Genomic DNA, 25683 nt, shown 5'->3' on the forward strand with positions numbered 1-25683 from the left:
ATGAATTCGTCCACTTCGAACGTGCTGGGAAACGGTCGCCATCGCCGTCAAATTTCCACCCCAGCTGCCCCATTCGACGCGCCATTCATGGGCAATATGCAACCCCGTCGGTCACATCGTCGCGGCCAGACTATGGACTACAGCTCCTTCAGTCACCAGGCCACTATGGACCGCCACCAGCCGAAGACGGTCTCGCAGCTGCGAGACTACTTTAACGAAAAAGCAGGTTTCCACTCCCAGAGAGAGGTACAGCAGTATCAATCTTATGCCCAACAGCCCGAGCAGTCATTTTTCCCATCAGGCATACAGGTTCAACAACCTTGCCAATATCAGAACCAGCCCTCGCTCGGGTCTGATTGCCAGGCTTTCAACCAAGAACAATTGCAAGCGATCCACACCACCACTGGCAGTCCTGCGCCCTCTTCCGTCGGCGCCCCAGCGCTATCTCGATCCTCCAGTGAAAGCTCTGACAACACGCCATTGAAACTTGCGCTCCAGCGCATGCAGCAGGAGCAATTCTCAAATCAGCAACACCAACAATTTGCTGGCAATGCCGACTGGGAATTGTTCCCTCAGCCCAATATGCAAATGGTCCAGAATGAGCAGGTGACGGCCTATGCCGGATCCATGCATCCAGTCTCTGTTCAACCAAAGGCTCCATCTGCGAAGATTTTGTCGCAGATCTCTACTGCTTGTACGGACCTTTCGTCTTCCTTGGCATATGGCTGGGCTAACGAGATCGCAGACAACTCCCCATTGACCCCCGATGCTACCCCATTGAAAAGATCCATTGATTATTCCATGTACAGCAATGACCCCACCCCAACCAAGTCCCACAGTTTCTCATTCCCTCATCACCCCGTTGCTTCCGATATGCAAAGATCTCAGTCCCTGCAAGGAGCGCCTTATGTCCAGTCTATGCAAATGAAGCACCACATGCCCTCGCCTGTCAATTCCCCGGTTACCTCGTCGTTCACCGAAGTTGCGGATATGCCATCCCCAAATGGCTATGAAGTGACTCCGCAAAAGACCACCGCTTCGATCACGCCCTCCACCGGCCGTTCCAAGAAGCGCGGCTTGTCTACTGCGTCTTCTTCTCCCATGCCACCTGCCTTCGACAGCGACCTCGACGCTCGAGTCAAGGCCTCGGTTCAGCAGACCGGCGTTTCGATTGACGAGATTGCCAAGTACATCTCCGGCCCCGATCCTAAAGATGGAAAGTGGGTCTGTCTCTTTTCAGGCTGCCTCTGCCGCTTTGGTCGCAAGGAGAACATCAAGTCCCACGTCCAGACCCACCTCGGAGACCGTCAATTCAAGTGCGACATCTGTGAAAAGCACTTTGTGCGCGGCCACGATCTCAAGCGTCACCTCAAAACCCACAGCGGAAACAAGCCCTTTGCCTGTGCCTGCGGTGCCAGCTTCGCCCGACAGGATGCGCTCACCCGTCACCGCCAGCGGGATATGTGCGTTGGAGGATTTACTGGAGTCGTCCCGAAGACCACCAAGCGCGGCCGCCCCCCAAAGAAGAAGACCAGCCGACCGGATATCGACACTCGCCAGGCCAAGTCCAACCGTACTCGTCAGCGCGCCGCTGAGAAGTCCGCCTCTATCGCCCCCGTCAATAGCCATGCCACTCTGCAAGAAGCCCCTGTGTTTAACTCGCCAAACTATGCCCCGTCCACACTCGTCTCATCATTTACTCCGCCCACCTCGCCCGGGGACACCTACAACCCCGTCTCCTCACCATGCCAGACCTACAGCTCCCTGGACGTCAAGTTCGAAGATGACATGCTGCCACTGTCACCACCGCAGCTCGCGCACGCCAGATACGAGCAAGCAATGGCTCAGTACGGCTCAAACCTCAGTTCGCAGACCTACTCGCAGAAATCTCTCTACAGCGACTCGGCGCTCTCCCCGCGCGAGATGTCCTCCCCGCGCACAGCGCCCACACTCGCCGAGTCCTCTGTCGGCTCCGAGATTGACATCTTCATGACACAAGACCCCTCCGACGACCTGCGCGAGGAATTTGGCCATCTAGCCCACTCAGGACTCTCCACATTCCCGAGCTACCAGTTCATTGACACAAATGACTTCGCGGCATCTTCCTACTACCCCGAGAAGACCTTCCCCGGCCTTCCCATGGATGACAACCTGACAGATCCCATCGACTGTCTGTCAAGCGAGTTCCTGGTCGACCCCTGAACAAATTGGTTACAAATATGGCGAAACGAACAAAAAAACAGCATGACTACATACGGCGCGACTAATTTACATTTCGGCGAGATTTGCAACGATACGGACGAGATGACCTTGTACACTTTGTACACTTAATGAACACACGACCAAAAACGGGCGTTATCCTTCTTGCACATTCGGATTTGACGCTTTGCGGGACTTGGTGTTACCGGGCTTTGCTTTGCCCTTGCCTTCCCTGTATTTCCCTTTCTTGTTGTTGTTTTTCTCTTTTTCTTTGTCTTTCCCATGATAACCTTCTGATCTGTTTGCCTTCATCGATCTACTTCGATGTCTGGCAACAGAGATCGCGTTTACTCTTCTATGTTCCCCTTTTCACGATGCAATATGTATTTCATGTCTTCACTGTCAATGGATCTCTTTTCTGTACCTATGCCGTCGGCAAGATGGTCTACGGATTTATCTCGACTGATGCTTTCGGGCATAGCTTGTACTTCTATTATTTCATCTTATCGTAAGCTTGCATGTACTATCCATCCCATACTTCGTAAACACTTCTGGAGCAATTCTTGAGGCACGAACATTCATAGATACCCATACCCAGAGAACGATGAGAGCATAACCACAGTCTAGCAAGGGTATTTCTATGTTGTATTCAATAATCTAACAATAACACGTCAGTATCAACAAGCAGCCCAGTCCCAATGATCAATCTGTGCACGCAAACTCCAATAACACCGACATGCCTGCAACTTAGGCATCAAAGCAGCACAATAAAACAAATTACTTCCCAGTCCAAGTAATCTCCACCTCGATAGACCGTTGTCCCTGCGAAGCATACACAGTACTCTGCGTCCGCTTCGAAGGGACATGATCCGCAAAGAAGATATTGCGATCATTATAAGTCAGTTTATCGCCCTTGGCCTGGTATAACGGTAAGCATTTCCACCACACAGTAGATATCTAGTCAATAGCCCGGCAGATATGATATACGTACAGTGAATTCGCTTGGTGCGGTGATCTGAGGTCCGCAAGTAAGGGCGTCACCCTGGAAAGCGCAGGGCCCCTTGCTAGATTTCAGGGTGAATTTGTCATCTGTGAGATATGAATTCATGTTAACTATCGGGTCATAGTACATAGTAGATGCATTATGCAAAGTACGAACCTGATAGCTTCTCCGCTCGGAAAGTAGCACAGGTCCCTGAGGTGAACCAGGTTCCGTAGCTGATTATACAACCATACTTCCGGTTCAATGTTGAGACGATTAGATTGCCTCGGCCTGCGAAGGGGGTCCCCGGTGCTATGGGCTCGGGGTGGCCTGGGGTTGGTTCGTGCTTGGGATGCTTTAGCGGGTACTTGATGCCTTTGGATGGGCAGTTGGATTTCTGGCCATCTGTGTTTCTGTCAGCTGCAGCTCGATTGGTAAAATATGTTTGGTTCTGATGTCTGACTGACCTGGACCTGCAGTGATGAATTTCCCTGTTTGCAGACTTCCTGCAATGTTGAAGTAGTACCAGATCTCGTTGAGGGCGCCGTTTCGGCAACGCACTGTAACGGGGTTTCCATGGGCAAGCTCCAGTGCGGCTTCGATGTCTGCGAGAGCGTATGTCTTTGTTTGGGATGGTATGATGCCAGCATTGGCGAGGAACTTATATAGATTGGAGTTAGGGTCTGATGTATTACATTGCGTTATCGACATAGATAGGGTCGCACTTACCTCATGAGAGGGCAACTCCTTGTATACCTCAACAGTCTTGTCGAAATAATCCACCACTTCCTGTTGCGGCAAGTAATCCGTGTAGCAATGTGTTTCGAGTGTGCTGACGCAAGTGCCATGCTTATTCCACTCATGTTGCCAAAGGTTGGAATCATCGCCCCGGAAATCCTTCCAGTACTCACTCATATAATCGAGCAAATCTCCACGTCCCGCATCAACGAGAATCAGCGAGATATTACTGTACTCGCGTTTGGAGTCGCAGAATTGGTCGAAGCCGCCGCCGCAGTGATCGGGCCTGACGAGTTAGTTTGATATTCACGCTCAGTCTGGATCAAGCTTACCAAAGCCCATGTATAGTCCATGCATCTGCAGGGCCGAGAGCAGGATCCACGTCCCAGAATTGAGTTTGCAGCATTTGACCACCGGGGTAGTTGAAGCAGCAGGTGTCTTGGCCGTGGTACTGGGCTTGACAACTGATTTCTGATCCGGGACATGAGGATGAGGATCCAGGGGTTGTAAGCTCATTGGGGGTCTGCGAAAGCCATATGGAGCTGATTGTTTTGAGGATCTTTTGGGGTCCGGGGATTCCCATGAACTGTTGTGATGATCCCCGCATCATCGTCGGTGGCTGGATTGGTGCTCTAAGTTCGAAGAAACGGTCGTCAATCTGATATAGAAAATAACGATAAGTATATGGAGAGAGGACAATGCTAGTAAAGTCGTAGTCACAATAGGAGATGTATACAGGAGGCTACAAGCTATCGTAGAACTGCAGTAGGGTTCGTGCGGAGTCTCACATGACTAAGTGCGGAGATTCAGATCACTGATAAGGTCAGCTGATAAGGTCAGCTGGACAAGTCACAAAAGAGGAAGAATTCAGCTCTGATAAGATTGGTTTTGCTATTTTTGGACGTTTTCTCGATTATCTCAGTATTCCCCACTCAAAGCTTCGAACTAGATATCTTTGGGGCATAACGTTGTCCCTCCATCTCATATCTCCTTAGGACTCTCCTTTCTCATGACTCTCATGGCATGTACCGTGTATGGGACAGCGTGTCGGTGATTTAGCACAAATCAATTATCATCCATCGTCCTCAGCATTGGAGTCACTGTCAGAGCCGGAGCTCTCAACGTAGTCCGAATCGTGCTCATCTGTATGAATCTATCAGCCATCAGATACTTGACCCAATCCCAACAGTTGAGGCATATCCACTTACGGTGCACGATAGTAAAGTAAACAATCATGTTGACAGGACACCCAGACGCGATACTGAACGAGTTCGAGCTAGCATCCCCCATTATTAACAGCGCATCCACCCAGCTCCGGAAGTCATGAACAACGGAGTAGTTATCAGTCAGAGGCCGAGAGAAAGTATCACGATGGGCATTTGGCGCACTCATATGACGAGTGGGCTCCCATGCAATCTCATCAAAGCGCCGGTCGTAGCCGAAGTGCTCGATCAAATCTTCTTCGAACCAGTTGTAGTTTAAACGGTCGTGGTCGATTCTGGAGTATGCAATTCCAGGGGCACGGGGCGCCCAGGGTTCGTTTAGGTATTGTCTCAGCCAAAACAGGCTCGTTTCTGTGTCATATTGATCCCTGACTTGAATGAGACAGTCCGTCAACCACAGTAGATTGAGATCCAGCGGAGGGCTCCATCGGGCCTCCTCCGCCATGGTGGGATGAAGGCAGCTTCGAGTAACGTCTGATATCAGGTAGCTTGGATGGAGATCAAAGAGAGATGAGTTTGGGTAAGATATTGAGATCGGATGTGGTATGGGTGGAGGGAGGTGACAGGAGTTGAAGTAGTGGGGAGTGGGAAGTAAGACGCTACGAGAAACCCACGATGTAAAAGCTCTGAAAACTGCACTTGCAATAACAATTTGTCTAAAGTCAACGCTCCTTCCGAATATGAATCACCTAAACCGAGCTACTGTTCCCTTCGCACTTTCCAACCTATCTCGCGCCTGAAACCGTCTCCTACTCCCCGTCCTGAGACTTGCTCTTCCTTAGTCGACTTCGAAGCTCGAGCCTTTTGATATAGCTCTGCACGTATCAAAGTCAGTATGAGATATCAGCTTCATGAGCGTCACAGCGTGTCACATACCATACTCAATGTAGTTCACAATGTGAAAGTGGAAAATGACCTCTTCTCCCAGAGATCTCTGAGTCTGCATGGCAATCAGAGCAGTCACCCAGGCATTCTGACCCCTGACCACATGCTGGCAGTCTAGGGCGTTGACGAAGCCTCTCGGGTCCCAGACAATCGAGTGCTGCTGCACATTGTACCCAAAGTGCCTTTCCAAATCCTCGATGAATGTAGTATAATCAAGGCCTTCAGCGTTGAACTGAGCTTCGTAATCGTCGGAGGGAGCATCCAGATAGTGACGCAACCAAAAGACGGCAGTGACCTCGCCAGCCATGTGGACTTTTATAAAGCCATTCTTCAGGCGAGGACTGGGCACTACCACGTGTGGGCTTTGGCTTTGTGGAGGTGCAGTTGATTGTTCTGTGGAGGCAGATGAGGAGCTTGCAAGGCTCTCTCTGCGAATGTCTTGAACGGCCATTAGCATAGTGAAGATGAAGATCTTGATGCAACAAGAGTCAGCCTAGGGGCTGGCAAGGAGATGGGGTAATGGGTAATTGTGTTGGTTGAAGGTGAGGGAAGCTGTGATATATATGGCCATCTATGTTTGTCGCTGCTCTATGTGCGCAATCCACAATGAAAGAAACTGCATGATACAAGGGCATTGTATGAGTAACAGGCTAAATATTGCACAAACCTTGTACAACAAAGGACCTCAGCCATAGAGCCACTCTTTTTGCAAGTGAATCAGCGGTTTCAGCACCGTCTAACAATAACTCCCCACCTCACACAAGAAATAGTAAGTGCTAAGAACATGTAGACAGACACAGTCGGGTTGTGGGTCAGAGAGAAGCTTGGCTGCTTGGCTGTTGAGTGAATGAGCGAGCTAGAGACTCTACGTAACCTCGCATAATTCGGGATCTCATACAAATGTCCTGAGAGCATAAACCCGAGCATAAACTCGAACAGTTGGCATAGAGAATCTGAAGTAGCACAAGTCAAGCCTCCATAGCTACCCCTGTCTGACTTACCACCTCCTCGAGGGTTGTATACAAGTGGATGTGTCGGTACAAAAGAGATCTGTGACACTATTATCACTATATACTATCTACCTATAGCGAGCAGATACTTGAGAGGAATCTTCATTCAGAAATGAAGCGAGTCAAAGCAAGAACCCGGAAATCAATCACAACCTGGAAGCGATCGATACTGTATACATTTTTGCAGATCTCACTACGGAGTACTAATTAAAGCTTCAAGCAGATCACCACCTTTCCAATCCATATATATCCCTCTAGTCCCGAGAAACCATCATATCACGGGTCTTTACCAAGCCTCCTTGCATCAGGAACATTCCAGAGCATGCGTATTCGGAGCTTTCCAGTATGCAACATACCCCATACAGGAAGGACACCGCAGATCACCAGTCCAAGAGCCCACGACAAGAGCACTTTTACGGAGTATTTCTCCCAGTGGCAGTCATGAGCTCACCCCTTCCTTCAAGGGTATTGTATCATGAGGGCAGTCCGGGGAGAGGAGAGAGGGGGGTTGGATGTATGTGTTGCTTCTAGATACCGACGGATCAACAACAGCGCGAAGCTCCTGTCCCCACATATAATATCCCAGGAGCTAGCTTGAGCTCTGATATTCTCCACCGACGCATGATCTACGATCCCGCAAGCTTGTTCCTTGTCTGGCGATACCACAGTGATGCAATAGCAGGCTGGGGCTTGAACAAGCTACTCGGGGAGCGCTCGCGCCTTGATTGCTGAGGAATGCGTGCCCCGGCTTTAGCCCTGTCGTTACACGGCCTGGTGAGTAGACGGGGCAATGCTGGCGCTCGTAATAGCTTTTAGCAATGGTGCACTGGCCCGGAGGCGTTTTCTCCTTATATCTACCATGCCGTAACTCCTCCCTCTCATATTGAGGGCTTATTCTTTCTCTCTTCTTGTTTAGTGTCTGGATAGCTGCCGGGATTTACAACATCAAGTATATATAAAACACGACTTGAGGATACCCGATAATGATTCCCCAAGATGTCGAAAAAGCCCACGATTGGCCTTTAGACAGCGCCAGCCAACTCCAGCTCGATAAAAGCGCGTCGAATAGTTCATCCAACGCCACAGATCTCGTGAAGCCAGATCCCATACCACAGTCAAGATGGAGGCGCTGGATGACAGGGTTGATGGTGGAAACCCGTGGAGTCGGTCCCATTCCCATCGAAGAGCGAGAGCAGATCACCAAGTCAACAACCCTTCACATGATACTTATGTGGTTCAGCATGACATTGGCGACAAACAACATCGTCGTCGGATCAATCGGTACACTGGTGCTAGGACTCAGCTTTCGGGATGCAGCTCTTTGCGCTGTTTTCGGATGTCTGGCGGGCAATTGCACTGTTGGGTTTATGAGTATATGGGGACCGAAAAGTGGGAATCGAACTTTGGTATGTGTTACATCCTGCTCCATTGGCGCTATTGTGCAACGAATGAGAGAAAATGACCCCGAGAAGACCGAGTACTCATGGGGATGCAGATCGTGGCACGGTACTTCATGGGCTACTACCCAAGCAAAGTCTGCATTGTGCTCAACCTCTTCACGAATCTGGGATATAGCATGGTGAACAGCGTGGTTGGCGGACAAATTCTCTCCGCCGTCTCTGGCGGCCATCTCTCTGTGATAGTGGGCATTGTCATCGTTGCCGTGATTAGCTGGGCAATGGCTTCATTTGGCATGAAGATCTTCCAGCTCTACGAGCGGTAATGCATCGACACCAATCCCCGACCAAGTGCAACACTAACTCTCAATCAGAGTCGCCTGGTTACCACAGCTCCTAGTAATATGCGTGATGCTCGGCTCCGTCGGTCCCGAGTTCAAGTTCGACTACCAAACCCCAATGACACCCGAACATAAAATCGCCAAACGCATGACCTTCTTCTCGTTAGGCCTCTCCATCGCCCTCGCCTGGTCCCCGCTCGCAGCCGACTACTACGTCTACTTACCGCCGCACATCAAGAGCTCACGCACTTTCTTCATAACCCTCTTCGGCGCCACACTGGGAATGTCCATTGTACTGCTTATGGGCGTGGGCCTCGGTACCGTGATTGCCAGCTCGGTGCATTACGCCGCAAAGTATGGCAGCAGCCCCGGAGGCGTGTTGATGACGGCGTACGACAGGCTCGGCGGGTTCGGCAAGTTCTGCGCGGTCATTAATGTGCTGGCATTGGTGGCAAATAACACTCCTGGAGCTTATTCCATGGGCATGAATATCCAGATGATAGGAGGGAGGTTTGGAAAGGTTCCGAAGCCGGTCTTTACAACTGTGGCTACCGTTATTTATGCTGCTTCTGCGATGGGAGGTCGGAATCAACTGTATGATGTGTTCAAGTCTTTCCTGCCGTTGATCGGATACTGGGTGATGATCTTTGTTGTGATTGTGTTTGAGGAGGATATGATTTTCCGCCGGAATAGAGGGTACGACTGGTCTCAGTGGAACTGTCGCGAGAAACTGCCTATGGGTATTGCGGCGGCAGTGGCTTTCCTGATTGGATGGGCTGGTGCGATTGTTGGCATGGTAAGTTGTTGTTCCTCTGAAGAAAGCAGCCCCGTTTAGTTGCATCTGCTGACATCAGATGTACTCCGTAGTCTCAAGCCTATTATATCGGGCCTATTGCGCAGATGGCTGGCGACGCTGATTTGGGTCTGTGGTTGGCTGCGGGCTTCACAGCGGTGTTTTTCCCACCATTACGGGCTTTGGAGCTCCTCTTCATTGGTCGTTAGGGTTGGTCCACTCATCATTTGAGGGGCTGGGAAGGATGAAGTGATAAGATCGTCACATTCCCCGCAAACCGCGAGTACATAGTGAAGACTGTAAAGAGTTAAAAGATAAGGGTGTCGGCTACTGTCGGGCCTGTAATTGTGAAAATAAGATAGAAATTCATAATTCAATCAAATAATGAAATGCCATCAGCTTGAGCTGGGTGCTGACGATTTCTCAGGCCTTTTCGAAGGAAGAATAAAGCTTCACAACGGCGCTGAGGTGTGCCATGTCGCGATCCCGAGCCACCTCTTCGCCCTGAGAAGGTTTACGAGATGAGCCCTAACATGAGATGTGACAATCTCCTCCCGAGGCTCGGTATTTCGGTAACCCGTATGGAGATCGAGTCACACTGTCACACCCTTAGAAATGATGGAGTCTGACTGTCTGACACGCCGGCGTTAAGCCTTTAAGCCGATTAGATCACGCCAACGGAGACCTTTCATTGGTAAATGCGAAAAGTCAAAAGAGTAAGAAAGCGGGTACAAGCGGGGACCGGAGGTAGACCGGAGGGTGGAGTCCGGGGATAGTAAGCCATGGTAAGCCATCACTCCAAGATATGGCAGGGAGTAAACATAAATAGTGAACATAATTACATAAATTACAAATTTATGAATCTTTCCCAGTCTCTCACCGTTTTATTTAAACTTCTCGGGACCCTATGTACTAGGCTACTACTGTTCAGCTCCCCCTCAGATTCCCCAGATTCCTCACCATGGCTGACTCCTGGGTATCATCATCCCTGGCCACCCTGGCCGAACTGGCCCCACTGGCCCCAGAAAAAGCCATGACAGCCATGTCAAAAGTGACAACCATGACAGCTTCAGAGCTAGCCCCCTACGCCGCCGGGCTCTTGCTCGCATGGCCAGTACTGGCCATGTCCCTGCGCTATCGTCGGATGCGCAAACTCCAAAAGAAATACAAGTACCCCACACGGGAGTCGCTGTCGAAGATGACAGACCAAGAAGCCTACGAGATCCAAAAGGAGGTCGCCCAACTCGAATTCCCATTCATGTTTGTCAAGGCCTTGCAGTTCGCTCTATTCCGAGTATGTTTACCCTTTCCCCCCGCATCTCCTCACATCCCCCCAATCTGGAGTTACATACTAACAAAACAACAGACCTACGGAATCCCCACAATCTCAGGCCTCCTCACAAAAACCAGCCAATTCTCCAACCCCGGGACCTCCCTAAAACGCTACACCGACACATCCGTGCTAGTCCAAGAAATGGTCGGCAACAACCCAGCCTCCGCACGCTCATTAGTCGGTCTCGCACGCACCCGCTACCTGCACAGCGGCTACCGCTCCTCGGGCAAGATCCTCGAAGACGACATGCTCTTCACGCTGGCGCTGTTCGCCCTCGAACCGATCAAGTTCATCGAGAAATACGAGTGGCGCTCGCTGACTGACCTGGAGCGCTGTGCCATCGGGACATTCTGGAAGTCTGTCGGGGACGGGCTGGAGATTAGCTATGAGAAGCTACCATCTGGGAAAACGGGGTTCAAGGATGGAATTCAGTGGCTGGAGGAGATTAATACTTGGAGTCAGAAGTATGAGGAGGAGACTATGGTTCCGTTTAAAAAGAATCGGGAGACGGCCGATCAGACTACTGCCGTGCTTCTGTACATGTTGCCGAAGTTTTTGCATCCGGCTGGGTTGCAGTTTGTTTCGTATATGATGGATGAGAGGTTGCGGAAGGCTATGTAGTAAGTTTTTCCTTTCTTTTCTTTGCTGGTGATCTGTCGAAATTGACTTTGAACAGCTACGACCCTCCCAATGCCTTCTCCTCGGCGTTCTTCTCGACAGTCCTCGCGACTCGCAGGTTCTTCTTGCGCCATCTGGCTCTGCCTCGACCGTACTTCATGCGCTATGCGTCGGTTACGGAAGGCGAGGACGCGAACCAGCGCCATTTCGTTACCACGTGGGATGCTGCGCCGTACTATGTCAAGCCTACATTCTGGAACCGATGGGGTCCCACGGCTTGGGTGACTTGGGCGCTTGGACGGCCTGTGCCTGGTGATGGAGGGGATAAGTATTATCCTAATGGGTATAAGATTTCGGATGTTGGACCCAAGTACTTTGAGGGTAAGGGGCAGAAGCAGTTGGCTGAGACTTTGGAGGAGTTGAAGGAGTATCGGACGGGCAAGTGTCCTTTCCATTGAGTATAGAAGGCAGCCTCGGAATTGCGAGGAGAGTGATGATAGACGGTAGATAGGTTGATGTGGACAGCCATGGCTAGACTTTGTGTATTCACCTGGTCTGTTACAGGCTAACTTACAGCCGTGGGACATTCCTTTACGCAGTACTACATAATGATATTTCGGCATTCTGAAGGAGATTCGATTAGGGCATGCCATGATTACAAGACTGAAGAATTCACTACATGAACAACCTTAGTAGCCAAAAGTCATACTTGTTTTCCATTATGTGCTATTCTGGAGGGGTCGATCACCCAAGCCGAGCAGGAAAATAGACAAAAAAGGGTGTAAATTAGGAGCGCTCAAACAAATTTGGTTCGGAGCAGGCGCCCCAACAGCCGGTCCGAATGGTAGAGAATGTAGGCTTGACAAGGGTATTAACTTCGAACAAATCTCAAAGGAGATTTATCTAAACCTCCTCATCAACAATGTCCTCAGCGAGGCTAAAAATAAGGAAAAGAAGTCGTTAGTCGTTGTATTCGTAATCCGGGAAATGTGGGGAATCCTTACTACTCCTCCTCCTCGCCCTCGGAGACGGAGGCCTCCTGGTACTGCTGGTACTCGGAGACAAGATCGTTCATGTTGCTCTCGGCCTCAGTGAACTCCATCTCGTCCATACCCTCGCCAGTGTACCAGTGCAAGAAAGCCTTGCGACGGAACATGGCGCTGAACTGATCACCGACACGCTTGAAGAGCTCCTGGATGGAGGTGGAGTTACCAACGAAGGTGGAAGACATCTTGAGGCCACGGGGGGGGAACGGAGCACAGAGCGGTCTGGACGTTGTTGGGGATCCACTCAACGAAGTAGCTCTGGTTCTTGTTCTGGATGTTGCGCATCTGATCCTCGACCTCCTTCATGGAGACCTTACCGCGGAAGAGAGCGGAGCAGGTGAGGTAGCGGCCGTTGCGGAAGTCGGAAGCAGCCATCATGTTCTTGGGGTCGAACATCTGCTGGGTCAACTCGGGCACGCTGACCTGGCGGTAAGAGTGACCGCCACGGCTGGTCAGGGGAGCGAAGCCGACCATGAAGAAGTGCAGACGGGGGAAGGGAACCATGTTGACGGCAAGCTTGCGCAGATCGGAGTTGAGCTGACCGGGGAAACGGAGGGAGGTGGTAACACCAGACATGACGGCAGAGACCAGGTGGTTCAGGTCACCGTACGAGGGCTGGGAGAGCTTGAGGGTACGCATGCAGATGTCGTACAGAGCCTAGCGTTGTCAGTACTCTTCCCGTCAGTGTTTCTTCACGCATATCATACCTCGTTATCGATACAGAAAGTCTCATCGGAGTGCTCAACAAGCTGGTGAACGGAGAGAGTGGCGTTGTAGGGCTCAACAACGGTGTCGGAAACCTTGGGAGAGGGAACGACGGAGAAGGTGGCCATCATACGGTCGGGGAACTCCTCACGGATCTTGGAGATCAGGAGTGTACCCATACCGGCACCGGTACCACCACCCAGGGAGTGGGTGATCTGGAAACCCTGGAGGCAGTCGCAAGCCTCGGCCTCACGACGGACGACATCGATAACCTGGTCGACGAGCTCGGCACCCTCGGTGTAGTGACCCTTAGCCCAGTTGTTACCGGCACCGGACTGACCGAAGACGAAGTTATCGGGGCGGAAGAGCTTGCCGAAAGGACCGGAGCGGACGGCGTCCATGGTACCGGGCTCCAAATCGACGAGAACGGCACGAGGAACGTACTTGTCACCGCTGGCCTAGATTGCAAAAGAAAAAGATCTGGTTAGAGAAGTGCACGAGAAGCGTGTTGCCAAGCCATTGTACTCACATGGTTGAAGTAGACGTTCATACGCTCGAGCTGGAGGTCGGAGGTACCATTGTACCTAGAAACATGTCAGACGGCCAATCCACCGTGGTAAAATCCATCACATTGAACTTACTGTCCATCACCATCGAGACCGTGCTCGCCAGAGATGGTTTGCCTATATGCCAATTAGTATTTTGTTGTCAATTGATACCTGACGCGAAAAGTTTCGTCGGGACGCTACACGTACCAGAAAGCGGCACCAATTTGGTTACCCTGTAATTCGAGCACAATTTAGTCCCACAAACCGAAGAATGGATCCAAGAATGTTCCATTGTCATCGAGGGCGAACTTACACACTGGCCGGTTTGGAGGTGAACCTATAAAAGCATTAGCAAAAGATCTGTTTACAGCGGGGTCTTTGATTCAGGGGGGTTGTCTGAAAACACAAGACGCGTCGGGAGGCAAGGGTATACGTACGATCTCACGCATTTTGAAGGGAGGGGGATACCGTAGAAAATAAAAGGAAGAGAAAAAGAAGATATAGACCGGTAACAGTCAGGAGGATGGGGGAAAAGAAGAGAAAGCGAGAAGACAGTTGAGCGGTGTGTGTGGGATCAACAAGTCAACAATTGAACTTCAGGGGGAGAGACCTGATTGGGTATAGCCGCACATCACGGGACTCGGGGAAGGTACGAACCACATTTTGGGATTCTTTGGGTACAACACTACAGTACTTACTGTACAGCTACAGGCAATTTACATACATTCAATATTCCTTAGTCTGACACATTTAATGATTTAATTTCGCTGGATAATTCAATAATCGTACATTGGGTATCTGTTCAATTGCTCCTTCCGTAGCAAGCCGCGTTCCGTTCACCTCGGCAGTTCTCGCTGGAACATTGAAGTCACATATTCACTTGTGTTGTCTGGTCCTTGAGAAGGGCCGAAGGCTAGTTCTTGCCATTCTCGTTGTTGTTACAATGATGTTGTCGTTTCTTGGCTGAGCTAGTCCTTGCCGCCCTCCTGGTCGTTCTCGCGATTTTCCGGGGTAGCGTCCTCCGTCTTGTTCTGCGGCTGGGTCTTGTCGCTCTCCAGCCAGGCTCCGAACTTCTCAAGTCTTTTGATCTCGGCTTCGTCGTTCTCCCCAGAGTCCATAGCTGCGGTTTTCTCATACTCGGCGCGACGGGCGTTGTACTTGCGGAACTTCTCTTTCCCATCCCAGATGTATGCCACAACAGGGCTTCCACTGAATTTGCGGCCATTCATAGCCTAGATTACGATTAGTAGACGCTATCAATTTTATCAGCCGTTGGAGAGACCTACCTTGGCACAACGGACTGCAGCGGCTGGATCGGTGAATCGGACTTTGACAATGCCCTCGGGTTCCTCGTCGTAAAGCACCACCTTAGTCACCTCACCAATCTTGGAGGCCTCCTCGCGAATATCCTCTTCAATGTCAAGTCTGGCAGTGGGGTCGTCCTATGTGCATGTCAGCCGGGGGTCCGGGCCCGCATAGCAAGAAGTGAGAGCATCGAACCTCCAGTTCTTTCAGTGTGAACATGTGTTTCAAAACCATGTGCTTATCAGACTCTGTTGGCTTTCTCTTCACATCCGCATACTGTTCATCATCACTCCATTCAGCGAGACGCCTGAATTAGTCAAGTCAGCGTATGCTCCTTCTTCCGTCACCACGAACCCATGATCGACACTCACCTCTCCATCTTCTCACGCAATTCCTGGATCTTCTTTTTTTCCTGGCGAGACATCTTTGTCGGCGCAGTTTGTTCACGCTTGTAGGCGAAATCGGCCTCCTGAACCTGCATCTTCTTCCCAGAGGGATCAGGGATACCCATTCGGAAATCGGTGTCATCGAGCATGTTGATAGCAAGGTTAACCGACTCGGGGCGGTAATACACGACCAGGGCGTCCCCCTTGAAGTTTCCGTCATCATCGTTGTACATCTTGATCCGCGGCTTTCCGGTATCAAGCTCCTCGGCCAGCATTCCATATTTCGCAAAGGTCGCGTGGATTTCATCCAGAGTGGCGTCGAGCGGAATCGACGTGACCCAGACAGCGGTGTTGGCGCGTTGTTTCTTAGCCTTGGGCTGCTCCTCGGCCTAGAAATTGAGAAGGAGCAATGTGTCAGCCTGCAATGCCCTCAAGCTCCAATGAGTAATTATCCAACACTCACCTGTTCCTGCATCTCCTTGCGCTTCTTCTGCTTGCGCTCACGCGGGTGAGTGGCCTCGGTCTCGGTCACACCCTTGAACTGGTACGTCTGCTGCTGCTGGCGGATAAGGTCCTCGTCGATCTAGAGACATACTCCAGTTAGCTCCGGAACTGATGAGAAGTCCACCGGCGCAAGGCCTCCGGTGGGCTAAGGACAGGGTCACGTACGTTCTCGACCCATCGCTTGAGAGCCGTATCATACTGAAACTCTCGGTCGTCTGTTTCAAGTATCCAGCAATTGTCGGCCTTGGACCAGCTGATGCGGTCATCCTGTTCAAACGTTGCTGGGTCGGTTGGGAACCCCATTTTGGGCGGATCACTGTCGCTGGAAGGATCTGAAAGGATTTCAGATGAAGAATTAATGAGACAAAAGAAATAAACTGCCGCTTCCACGGTAAAATAGTGTACAGAGAGGGGTTGCGATGATTTGCGATGTGCTGTCGCGTCAATTTCACGATCTTCCCTCGGCGGGGCGGGATTCCGGCAGGTGCTGAGCTACGGGTGGGTCCCGCTGTATCGGTACAGCAGCCTCGCTGCCTTACTCCGTACACTACGAAGATGTCAAGACGTTGCGCAGACCAGGAATCTACCGACGTTGCGATTGTTCTACATGTGGGATGCATTATTCCGATGGTTCATGGATCTGTTCAAGGCTGTGACAAGGCAGTGAATACATACGTGGCAGTCTTTCTGGATAGTCTTGCTTGCGCAGCTCTACGTCAATTTCTTACTCCATCCGCGGGATTGGCTTTGAAGACTGTCATGCAACTTATATTCGGGTATCTGAAGTATGCTACGAGACTCAGAATCAATTGGTCTCCAGCTTAGGAGCATACTCCCGAATTGCAGTACTGAGAACCCAAAGCACCCATATACACCCCTCCGCCAGGGAAAAGCAGGCAAGGAAATGAAGTATTAATATTAAATAAAGAAAAAAACAGGAATCACATCAATCGAATCTATGCCTTCGTCTCAACGTCCTCGCCCGTGGGGGTGACGGTGCGCCTAGAGCCAGTCTCTGAGCCTTCCACCCCGTTGACGATATCACGAGTGATCTCGACATAGTCATACTAAAAGAACGGTCAGGAAATTTTTTGTGGCTGGATGTGGAATGGTCACTTACAGCAAACTCGCCAATCTCAGCATCATCAATACCCATGATTTCATCTTCCTCTGGGGCGCGAAGGGTGAGACCGGGGATGAGGTTCATGATGAAAAGGATGATGCAGGTTCCGAAGAAAGCATAGGCCATTCCGCTCACCGAGTCAGCAAGCTGGTATCCTAATTGGATATAGTTCTTGTTGATCCAGCCGCCATCAATCTCGGTGACACCGTCAAGGTGCGCGATGTAATCGCTGTGGTCTCCAGTCAGGTTCCAGTCAAATATAAAGGGTGGAAGATGGTTTACTTACGCGGCAAAGAGGCCAGTGAGCAGGTTTCCAACCAGACCACCAATACCGTGGACGGCAAAGATATCCAGAGCATCATCCACGCCAATAAGGTACTTGAGCTTAGTCGCATAGTTGCATGAGATAGCACCAACGAGACCGAAGATGAAAGCAGCCCAGGGAGTGACGAAGCCAGAGCCGGGGGTAATGGCAACGAGACCAGCAATCACACCAGAGCAGAAGCCGACGGTAGACCACTTGCGCTCAAGTCGGTAGTCCATCAAACACCAGGTCACACCTCCAACGGCGGCGGCCAGGTTAGTGACAACGGCAGCCATGACAGCGCGGAGGTTGGCAGAGAGAGCGGAGCCAGCATTGAATCCGAACCAGCCAACCCATAGGAAGACGGTGCCAATGACGACGTGGGTCACATTGTGAGGGCGGTAGTTGAGCTCGTGAGTACCGTGGCCACGACGCTTGCCCAACATCACAGAGTAGGCAAGGGCTGCGGCTCCAGAGGCAATGTGAACGGGAGTACCACCCGCAAAGTCCAGTCCACCGAGGTTGAACACCCAGCCGGAAGAGTTCCATGTCCAGCAGGCAATGGGGTCGTAGATAATAGTAGTCCAGACGAACATGAAGACAATGCAGGGGAGCATGCGACCACGCTCAGCAACGGCGCCAACTGCGAGAGCAACCCTAATTGGAAGATAGATTGTCAGTTGCTGGTTGATACGGCTTTCCGACTATGGACTATGTTCATGACTCACGTAATTGCGGCGAACATGCCCTGGAAGACAGCGAACAGAAGATCAGGGACCTTATCACTGCCCACAGATGGTGCAGCCAGGACACCCTTGAAACCAAAGTTGTCGAGGTTGCCAATGTACTTGCCGCCTGTATGAGAGAAGGCTAGTGAGTAGCCCCAGAAGAACCACTGGAACGAGACCACTCCGACCGACATAATAGACAGCCATATCAACGAGAGGGCCGACTTTCGGCGAGCTAGACCGGAGTAGAAGAATCTATCAACGAGGTGTCAGCCATGGGCCCTAGAATAGTCGGGAAGTGTGCGGTCAATTCATACCCAACTCCAGGAATCATAAGCAATACTAGGGCCGTTGAAATAATGACCCATGAGATATCACCAGACTTGTTCAACGATTAGCCAACATGATCATCGGTTCGAGTCCACAGCATTGTCACACAACATACACTGTAGAAGATATTCAGGTCATCGTGAAGGGAGTCACCACCAGTAGCGATGGTACCATTGTATGGCACCGGAGATTCCGCCATGGTGAAACCTCAGCCGGACCAATGATGTCTCAAGCAGATAGTGAAGCAGGTCAAAAGCCCCAATGGAGTGATACAGATACCTCAAGACTCTCTGATACACAGAAGGCTAGAGGAAAGACGGAGCACAAAAGGCTTACAAGCACCAGGCTATGAAAGGAGGTGAAAGTGATATGTCTAACCTGTAGGGACAAACCCCGATAATAAATAGCTGGGACTGTTTGAAATGTACTCCACCTCGTCAAACGCTAGAAGGCTTACCAGACCATCGAGCTTAGCCCCGATAGTGGAAATTGCCCAGATGGTCATTTTGATTTCTGATGTTATTCATCTGATATGGCTGATAGCAGTGGCCAAGCCAGCCACGCCGGGTACTAGGCGGACGGGGGGGATATACTTCATGAACCAAAATATCGGAGAATAACGGGACCATACTTTCATTGCTTTGTGTTTTGTATGTAGGTTTCAACTTTGGTGATTTGGATCAGATCTAGAGGTGTCTGCATACGTAATGTATGAAGTATCCGATATTCAATCGCTTCCTCTGTATGACTATCATCCGTGCATTTCCCTGGCCCTTTCTCTGAGAAACTGTGAGAACTGTTTGAGGCAAGCTCCCGTCATGCATTGGCCCCCGGTGATAAGCAGGGGAAATGACTTGTGATAGATAGATTGGGTCATTCCAGTGACAGCAAAAATAAATTGAAAATAATCGAATCTCACTCCATAGATGGAGGTAGATATCATGTTGAATGTAGCCAATCAGAGGCTTTCCCTTTATCATTTTGGCTGTCATGGCCCATGCATCCGGGCTGGTCCCGTTATTTGTCGCTTATATCTATCTTTTAATACGTTAAACCCTCGCTTCTGTATTCATGATGCATAAACTGAACCTATTGCCTTAAGACGAATATATTAAGTTATGTTCAAAGTACTATTCGAAGAGATATTCGTATCGCCCTGTGAAGGTGACGTTGTTGACCAAAAGGATATCGGATCTCTTATCTATCATCTTGGCTCGATCTCGTGTCGAGCCAGCCAATCAGCGGCCAATTTCCCCTTATCATGTCTTTCCGATTCTCACATCCAACACGCGCGACTATTACCTCTATTGAACAATGCGAGGGATGGTCAAAACTATAGTCAGCCCTATTCCGCCACGGACGATACGATGTCATTGAGCTTGAAGTTGTCGGGGTTTCTCACTAGTTATATCAGGTCCCAATATCTAGTTATCCACCAGGGCATCTCCTAGCCTTATGTATCAAGTTTCTAGCTCTACGGAGTATTCTCTCCGCATCATGATATCATCTCTTAGTGGCCCCAATCTTCCGAAGATGACGCATGGGGCCCCACACGATAGAGCATTAAGAACCGCATGGGGCGGGAAGACTAACTAACCCTTTGCCACGCGCCTGGGGGTTTCCGCTAGGTCAAGATAAGGACCCAATTCTTTATTGGCGGGATTGGTGGGAAATTGACTCGGCATCCCGACTTGAACCTTGGCACTGTTGTTCATAAAACTCTACTCGGGCAGGAGAATCTTACACTGGACTTTGTATATCGCGGATATATGCAGCCGTCTGGCATTATTGGTGCTTTGAGCTCAGCCATTTTGTCCTTCTAGCGATAGCACTGGCACAGCAGGGTTCGATCAGAGTCCAGACTGTAGATAGGGTTAGCAATACAGCTCAAGTCATGATTCATGATGAGTGCAGCTCAAAGTAGCCTGTGTCCGCTGCGGTTTTAATTCTCAGTTCTGGCAGATTGGCCCTGGATCTCCAGCCTAGTGTTAATGATCCCCGATCACCCGGGTCCACTGATCGACAGCATACAAAATCTTCAAGGATCGAATTCTTACAGTATTTTAGGTCTAGTCAGGGGCATGTTCTGCATGATCTGAAAGTAGGTGCATTGTACTTTGTAGAGTACTTCAAAGTCAGCGTATGACGGGATTCGACTCGCTTTAAGATGTACTTTACGCGCTTTGGGTCATCGAGTAATTCATGTGATCAGGTTGCTTTGATTCGTCAGTATTCATTGAACTTACATATCTTTGACGCGATGATTTGATATTGGCCAAATGAGAATCATGCCTGGTGCTCTCTCTTCCGTTCAACAATTTGTTTGTGTATCTGTTCGAAATCTGACAGCTGCTGTATGCCATCAACTACCCCTAGGATTGATCTGGTTCTTTCACCTCCACTTCTTGCATGCACATATTTTCAATCAAGACAGAAATGCCAATCACATCCTGTACTTGTTCTTAACCGAAACCAAAAGTCAATACTACATGCCCAGCCAGACCAGAAACCCAAATGTTAGCGTTTTCAAAGATTATCTACATAGCAACAGACCCTAAATAACCGCTAGGATTTGGGAATTAGATGAATGAGCACGAACACTGTAGGCAGCATTCATTCTAACATGCGAGTAGTCTCCAAAAGTTTCAAAAGTGATGTCAAGGGGCAAAACGGTGAGCCTTGGCGGAGTATGGAGATGATCTGAGTTTTCACATGGAATAATGAGTACAGCAGGGCACCTGACTTTCAGACCCGGACGCGACGCGTGTACCAGACCGGGATTTAATATGAATACAGATCAAGACTGACGCCACGTAGTGACTGAGAATTAAACAGGAAAGATTCTCAGCAGATCAGACACTGGATCGTAGACTACAAACCGTTAATGGGTGGGGAGGCTCCCGGACATCCGGGGGCGCCATCCGGTTAGCCACACAGCACCGCCACGCCATCCGCCTCCTATCACCTTGGTCCGACATCAGTAAAGGTTCTCCGGACCATCGCATTGTATAACCACCATGCAGCATCCGGAACTCCCCAGTCCCGACTCAGATGGCTCAGGCTCTTCTGATGAGTTTCCCCAATACCCTGTGAGGACCAACTCAGGGTTTGAGACCGGCGACGCCCACGCGCAAACGCCTGCCACCACCGTCACATCTTCCCCTCCCTCCCATTCACCGAGTCTTGCCTCATGGGCTAGTCCTCTAATGACACGACCTCGTGGAGCTAGCGTCGGCACTGCCGCTCTTCTTGACAAACCCGATGGTATTGGCATGCCTACCGACTCTCGACTTCAGCGCCCCTCCGCGCCGGCACGAACCCCGTCGAATACCTATGCTCCACAACGGCGGCCACCACAATACATCAGCCTTCAGGAAAACCGCCAAAGGTCATCTTCGGCGAAACGAGGATCCCGACGCGATCCAAATGCACAATATCGAGCCCAAGAAAAAGCCTACGTACAACGGATTCGAGCGAACCCACAAGCCTGGTATCATCACTTTAAAGACGCCCAAAGCAACAGCATGATAGATGGGGACGCCGATTTGGAAGACCCCTCCCCCTCATCCGAAGTGGCTTTTGAAGATGATTCCTATGATCCTGATACCCAGCTCTTTCTTCCGGACGACAACCTGCCAACTACGGAGGAACTCAAGCACCCCAAGAACCAGGAGCGGCTTGAGTGGCATTCCATGCTGGCCTCAGTCCTCAAGGGAGATGTCGTGAAACAAGAGAAACAGCGACTCATAGGCACGGCGGAATCAAAGCGCTCGGCCGCTCAGAGCTATGCACTCTGGATCGGAGTTCGGGCAAGGACGTGCGGTCGGAGTATCCCTTTGCAGCAGAAAATGATTGCGGACGCACGGTCGCGTCTTGGTCCTATCATTGAGGATATCATCGGATTCCAGATTAAAGGCGAGACTGAAATCGGGAAACCGCCAAGACAACAGGTTGAGGACATCGTTGAGAAGATTGAGCGATGTGAGGTCCTCTACTCTTCGAATAAGGAAATGGAAGCTGGGCTCCCACGCGTGGCCTCGGAGGAATTCACCTCTAGCCGTGCAGCCATCTTTTCTTGGCACAACATCACCGCGCTCATCAACACCGAACTGGCTGTGCTGCAGAGTTGGGTGGGAAATGAAGCCCTGGATTTCAGCAAGCCTAGGGTCAAGTCTGCTAAGAATGATCTTTCGGATGGGTCGTCCTTCCTCGATCGTATCATGAAAGAAGATGGCCTGAAGACGCTGCAGGACAAGGACGGCATGCTTCTACGGATCCTTGCCGTAATTCAGAAAGCGAAGAGCACCCTCATTGAGAACTCAGAAGCGTTCGCTGCGCGCCATCTGCCACCCTACATCGAGGAACTGCTAACATTGATCAACTTCCCCTCCCGATTGATCCAGGAGATCATTCGAGTCCGTCTTTCTTATGCCAAGAATATGAAAGATCCGGCTCAACAAGCCCCCATTCTGATTGATCAGATGATCTCTCAATTTCAAATCCTGATGAAGGTGGCAGTCGACATCAAGTTCCGCTACCTTGACGTCTCGAAGCCAGAACCTGGCTGGGATTTGCCGCCATGCGTTGACGAAAACTTTGACAATTCGGTTCTTGATGCCATGAAATATTACTTCCGACTACTTAATTGGAAACTGAACGCCAACAAGAACACATTCAAAGAAGCCGAAATTTTGGAACAGGAATGGGGTTACTCCTATGACATTGGCCGGCGGCTTGATGGTGGAGATATCGAGGTGGCCGAGCAATTTAGGTAAGATCATCGCCTTTCATATCACTGCAAAAGCTAACGAAACAACAGTGCCTTGACTGCCAGATCACTGCAGCGTCTCATGATTCATTTCGAACGTGAACTCGTCCCTAGACCCAAAGAAACCGTGCAGGATATGGACAAGCGATACAAAAGCATTTTGGATTCAACGCGCATTCGTCAGCGCAAGCTCTATCGATTCTCCAAGTTTTTGTGCCAATTATTCGAGAACGCGACCGAATACAACATCACTACCGACATTGCCTACGATTTCTTCGAGGCACTGTTGATCTCCGACCACTTCCTTGTCACCTGCACTACTTCTGTTGGGCAGAAAGGAGTTTATTTGATCGCGCATCATGCACTATGGGACCGTCCCGCCGATATCCAGGCTATTCTATCCACGTCCTTCAAAGAAGATGACGCGACTCCAGATGCTCACATTCCTTATGTCTTAGCTATCCGACCCGAAAGGCCTCTGGCTTGGGCAGGAAAGGAGATGCAATTGGATTCCTTGGAACATCCCACGGATGTGCGGCTAGGCAAGCTACGTATAGTGGTGGAAGGCATGCAAGAGCGGCTGCAGAATGCTCGTATGGAGCTCGCACGACTCACAGGCATCCAACTTGATATGGTTATCGAACAGCGTGCCAACCTTGGTCGCGTGAACGTGGAGTTGAACAAGATCAAGAAGATCTCTTTCAAATTGTCCATGACCATCATGGACAGCGTGTCTATCATCAAAAATCAACTCCGTGAGAGAGAGTGGGAGAACAATGACCTGATACAGGCATGCTATGCATTTGCAACAGAGTTTGGCAAGCGATCTTCAAACTATGTCGATGCCAACAGGCGTGCTATGAATAGCGCCCGGTTGGTGGAGTTGTCTCTTGACTGGGTTGCGTTCATTTGTGACGAGTGTGACGCGGCGGACCGAAAGACCTTCAAGTGGGCTGTGGCGGCTCTCGAGTTTGCGATGGCGATCACGTCCAGCCGCCATCTCCTGTCTATGGATCACGACCAGTTCAGTGATTTCAGACTGAAAGTTGCCGGTTGCATGTCTCTGCTCATCTCTCATTTCGATATCATGGGTGCGCGATCCTCTCTTGCGGCGAAGAATGAGAAACGCATGGAAGAACGCAATGCAGCCCGTCAGGTTGGCAGCAGCCGAATCATCAGCGATGAGGAAGCGTCCAAACTTGTGCGCGAAACATGGTACGCGCGAATTGTGGAGATCGAAGATAGGAGAATTGAGGAGGATGCCAAGCGTCAAGCACTAGGAAAGGTGCTGGAAGGATCTGATGAGGCTGATCGATCCCTCACTGTGCTATCGTCGTCCGCCACCAATGTTACTTTGCGGTGGCAGCAAGGCCAGTTTATCGGTGGCGGTACCTTTGGGTCTGTCTATGTGGCTATCAACCTGGACAGCAATTATTTGATGGCTGTGAAGGAGATTCGTCTGCAAGACCCCCAACTCATACCCAAGATCGCCCAGCAGATTCGGGACGAGATGGGCGTGCTTGAAGTCCTCGACCATCCGAACATCGTCTCCTACCACGGAATTGAGGTACACCGCGACAAGGTCTACATCTTCATGGAGTACTGCTCGGGTGGTTCTCTTGCTGCCTTGCTAGAACACGGGCGTATCGAGGATGAAACAGTCATCCAGGTGTATGCCCTTCAGCTCCTAGAGGGTCTAGCTTATCTCCATGAAGCCCATATCGTTCACCGCGATATCAAGCCCGAGAACATTCTGCTCGATCACAACGGTGTCATCAAATACGTCGATTTCGGCGCAGCCAAGATTATCGCTCGCACCGGCCGCACAATCGCCCCAATGGACAACCCCCAAGCTCCCGGGTTCAAAGAGGCGGTGGGCAAAGAACCCGGCAACCAGCGCAAGAACCAAAAGACCACCACAGGAACTCCGATGTACATGTCACCCGAGGTGATTCGCGGCGATGTCGCAAGCCTCGACAACCGCCAAGGTGCCGTAGACATCTGGTCTCTCGGCTGTGTGGTTCTCGAGATGGCGACTGGCCGCCGGCCATGGTCCACGCTGGACAATGAATGGGCAATCATGTACAACATCGCCCAAGGCAAGACGCCAGCGCTTCCATCTCCCGACCAACTCAGCGAGCTGGGTATTGACTTCGTGCGCCGCTGCTTCGAATGTGAGCCTGCTCGTCGCGCTACCGCGGCCGAACTTCTCCAGCACGAATGGATCGTCTCCATCCGTCAACAGGTTGTCATGGAGCCTCCCACGCCCGGTAGCGATTACAGCACCAGCTCCAACGGCTCAGCCACAGCCACACGCCAGAACTCGACGTATATGTGATTTCCTTCTCGCGTCATTCCGGTACAATCGCTTCGATCTCGCCATCCCGGGACGGCATCGCATGTGATACCCCTCTTTC

The 25683-nt window shown here is 50.7% G+C and overlaps 10 protein-coding genes across 10 annotated transcripts; 4 read left to right on the forward strand and 6 right to left on the reverse strand.

Moving 5' to 3' along the window:
* On the forward strand, window positions 1-2202 carry ace2 (putative C2H2 transcription factor (Swi5); the record flags this gene model as incomplete). Its single annotated transcript, XM_056665216.1, has 1 exon — window positions 1-2202. The coding sequence occupies one exon, from the start codon at window positions 1-3 to the stop codon at window positions 2200-2202; it is 2202 nt and encodes a 733-aa protein (XP_056522166.1).
* Window positions 2203-2976: 774 nt separating this feature from the next.
* Window positions 2977-4529, reverse strand: N7515_004473 (T2 family ribonuclease; the record flags this gene model as incomplete). The annotated part of the gene is made up of 6 exons (XM_056665217.1): window positions 2977-3117; window positions 3191-3312; window positions 3359-3586; window positions 3649-3841; window positions 3911-4205; window positions 4252-4529. The coding sequence occupies 6 exons, from the start codon at window positions 4527-4529 to the stop codon at window positions 2977-2979; spliced, it is 1257 nt and encodes a 418-aa protein (XP_056522167.1).
* A 462-nt stretch (window positions 4530-4991) lies between these two features.
* N7515_004474 (uncharacterized protein) lies at window positions 4992-5587 on the reverse strand (the record flags this gene model as incomplete). Its single annotated transcript, XM_056665218.1, has 2 exons — window positions 4992-5062; window positions 5128-5587. 2 exons carry the CDS (start codon window positions 5585-5587, stop codon window positions 4992-4994), a joined length of 531 nt encoding a protein of 176 aa, XP_056522168.1.
* Window positions 5588-6010: 423 nt separating this feature from the next.
* N7515_004475 (uncharacterized protein) lies at window positions 6011-6478 on the reverse strand (the record flags this gene model as incomplete). The annotated part of the gene is made up of 1 exon (XM_056665219.1): window positions 6011-6478. One exon carries the CDS (start codon window positions 6476-6478, stop codon window positions 6011-6013), a length of 468 nt encoding a protein of 155 aa, XP_056522169.1.
* A 1542-nt stretch (window positions 6479-8020) lies between these two features.
* Window positions 8021-9777, forward strand: N7515_004476 (purine-cytosine permease family protein; the record flags this gene model as incomplete). Its single annotated transcript, XM_056665220.1, has 4 exons — window positions 8021-8443; window positions 8533-8756; window positions 8809-9571; window positions 9643-9777. 4 exons carry the CDS (start codon window positions 8021-8023, stop codon window positions 9775-9777), a joined length of 1545 nt encoding a protein of 514 aa, XP_056522170.1.
* Window positions 9778-10529: 752 nt separating this feature from the next.
* On the forward strand, window positions 10530-11977 carry N7515_004477 (uncharacterized protein; the record flags this gene model as incomplete). The annotated part of the gene is made up of 3 exons (XM_056665221.1): window positions 10530-10862; window positions 10935-11521; window positions 11578-11977. 3 exons carry the CDS (start codon window positions 10530-10532, stop codon window positions 11975-11977), a joined length of 1320 nt encoding a protein of 439 aa, XP_056522171.1.
* A 445-nt stretch (window positions 11978-12422) lies between these two features.
* Window positions 12423-14267, reverse strand: N7515_004478 (beta-tubulin; the record flags this gene model as incomplete). Its single annotated transcript, XM_056665222.1, has 9 exons — window positions 12423-12456; window positions 12524-12679; window positions 12732-13222; window positions 13273-13728; window positions 13800-13854; window positions 13912-13953; window positions 14026-14051; window positions 14132-14155; window positions 14256-14267. 9 exons carry the CDS (start codon window positions 14265-14267, stop codon window positions 12423-12425), a joined length of 1296 nt encoding a protein of 431 aa, XP_056522172.1.
* Window positions 14268-14786: 519 nt separating this feature from the next.
* N7515_004479 (U2 snRNP complex subunit CUS2) lies at window positions 14787-16316 on the reverse strand (the record flags this gene model as incomplete). The annotated part of the gene is made up of 6 exons (XM_056665223.1): window positions 14787-15050; window positions 15105-15260; window positions 15319-15430; window positions 15495-15898; window positions 15973-16092; window positions 16179-16316. 6 exons carry the CDS (start codon window positions 16314-16316, stop codon window positions 14787-14789), a joined length of 1194 nt encoding a protein of 397 aa, XP_056522173.1.
* A 653-nt stretch (window positions 16317-16969) lies between these two features.
* N7515_004480 (ammonium permease MEP2) lies at window positions 16970-18697 on the reverse strand (the record flags this gene model as incomplete). Its single annotated transcript, XM_056665224.1, has 6 exons — window positions 16970-17080; window positions 17134-17365; window positions 17423-18097; window positions 18169-18423; window positions 18486-18550; window positions 18614-18697. The coding sequence occupies 6 exons, from the start codon at window positions 18695-18697 to the stop codon at window positions 16970-16972; spliced, it is 1422 nt and encodes a 473-aa protein (XP_056522174.1).
* A 2818-nt stretch (window positions 18698-21515) lies between these two features.
* On the forward strand, window positions 21516-25604 carry sskB (uncharacterized protein; the record flags this gene model as incomplete). The annotated part of the gene is made up of 2 exons (XM_056665225.1): window positions 21516-23269; window positions 23318-25604. 2 exons carry the CDS (start codon window positions 21516-21518, stop codon window positions 25602-25604), a joined length of 4041 nt encoding a protein of 1346 aa, XP_056522175.1.
* Window positions 25605-25683: the final 79 nt, after the last annotated feature.

Source organism: Penicillium bovifimosum (genome assembly GCF_028826915.1).
Source record: "Penicillium bovifimosum strain IBT 22155 chromosome Unknown utg000004l_segment0_segment0, whole genome shotgun sequence".
Classification (NCBI taxonomy): domain Eukaryota; kingdom Fungi; phylum Ascomycota; class Eurotiomycetes; order Eurotiales; family Aspergillaceae; genus Penicillium; species Penicillium bovifimosum.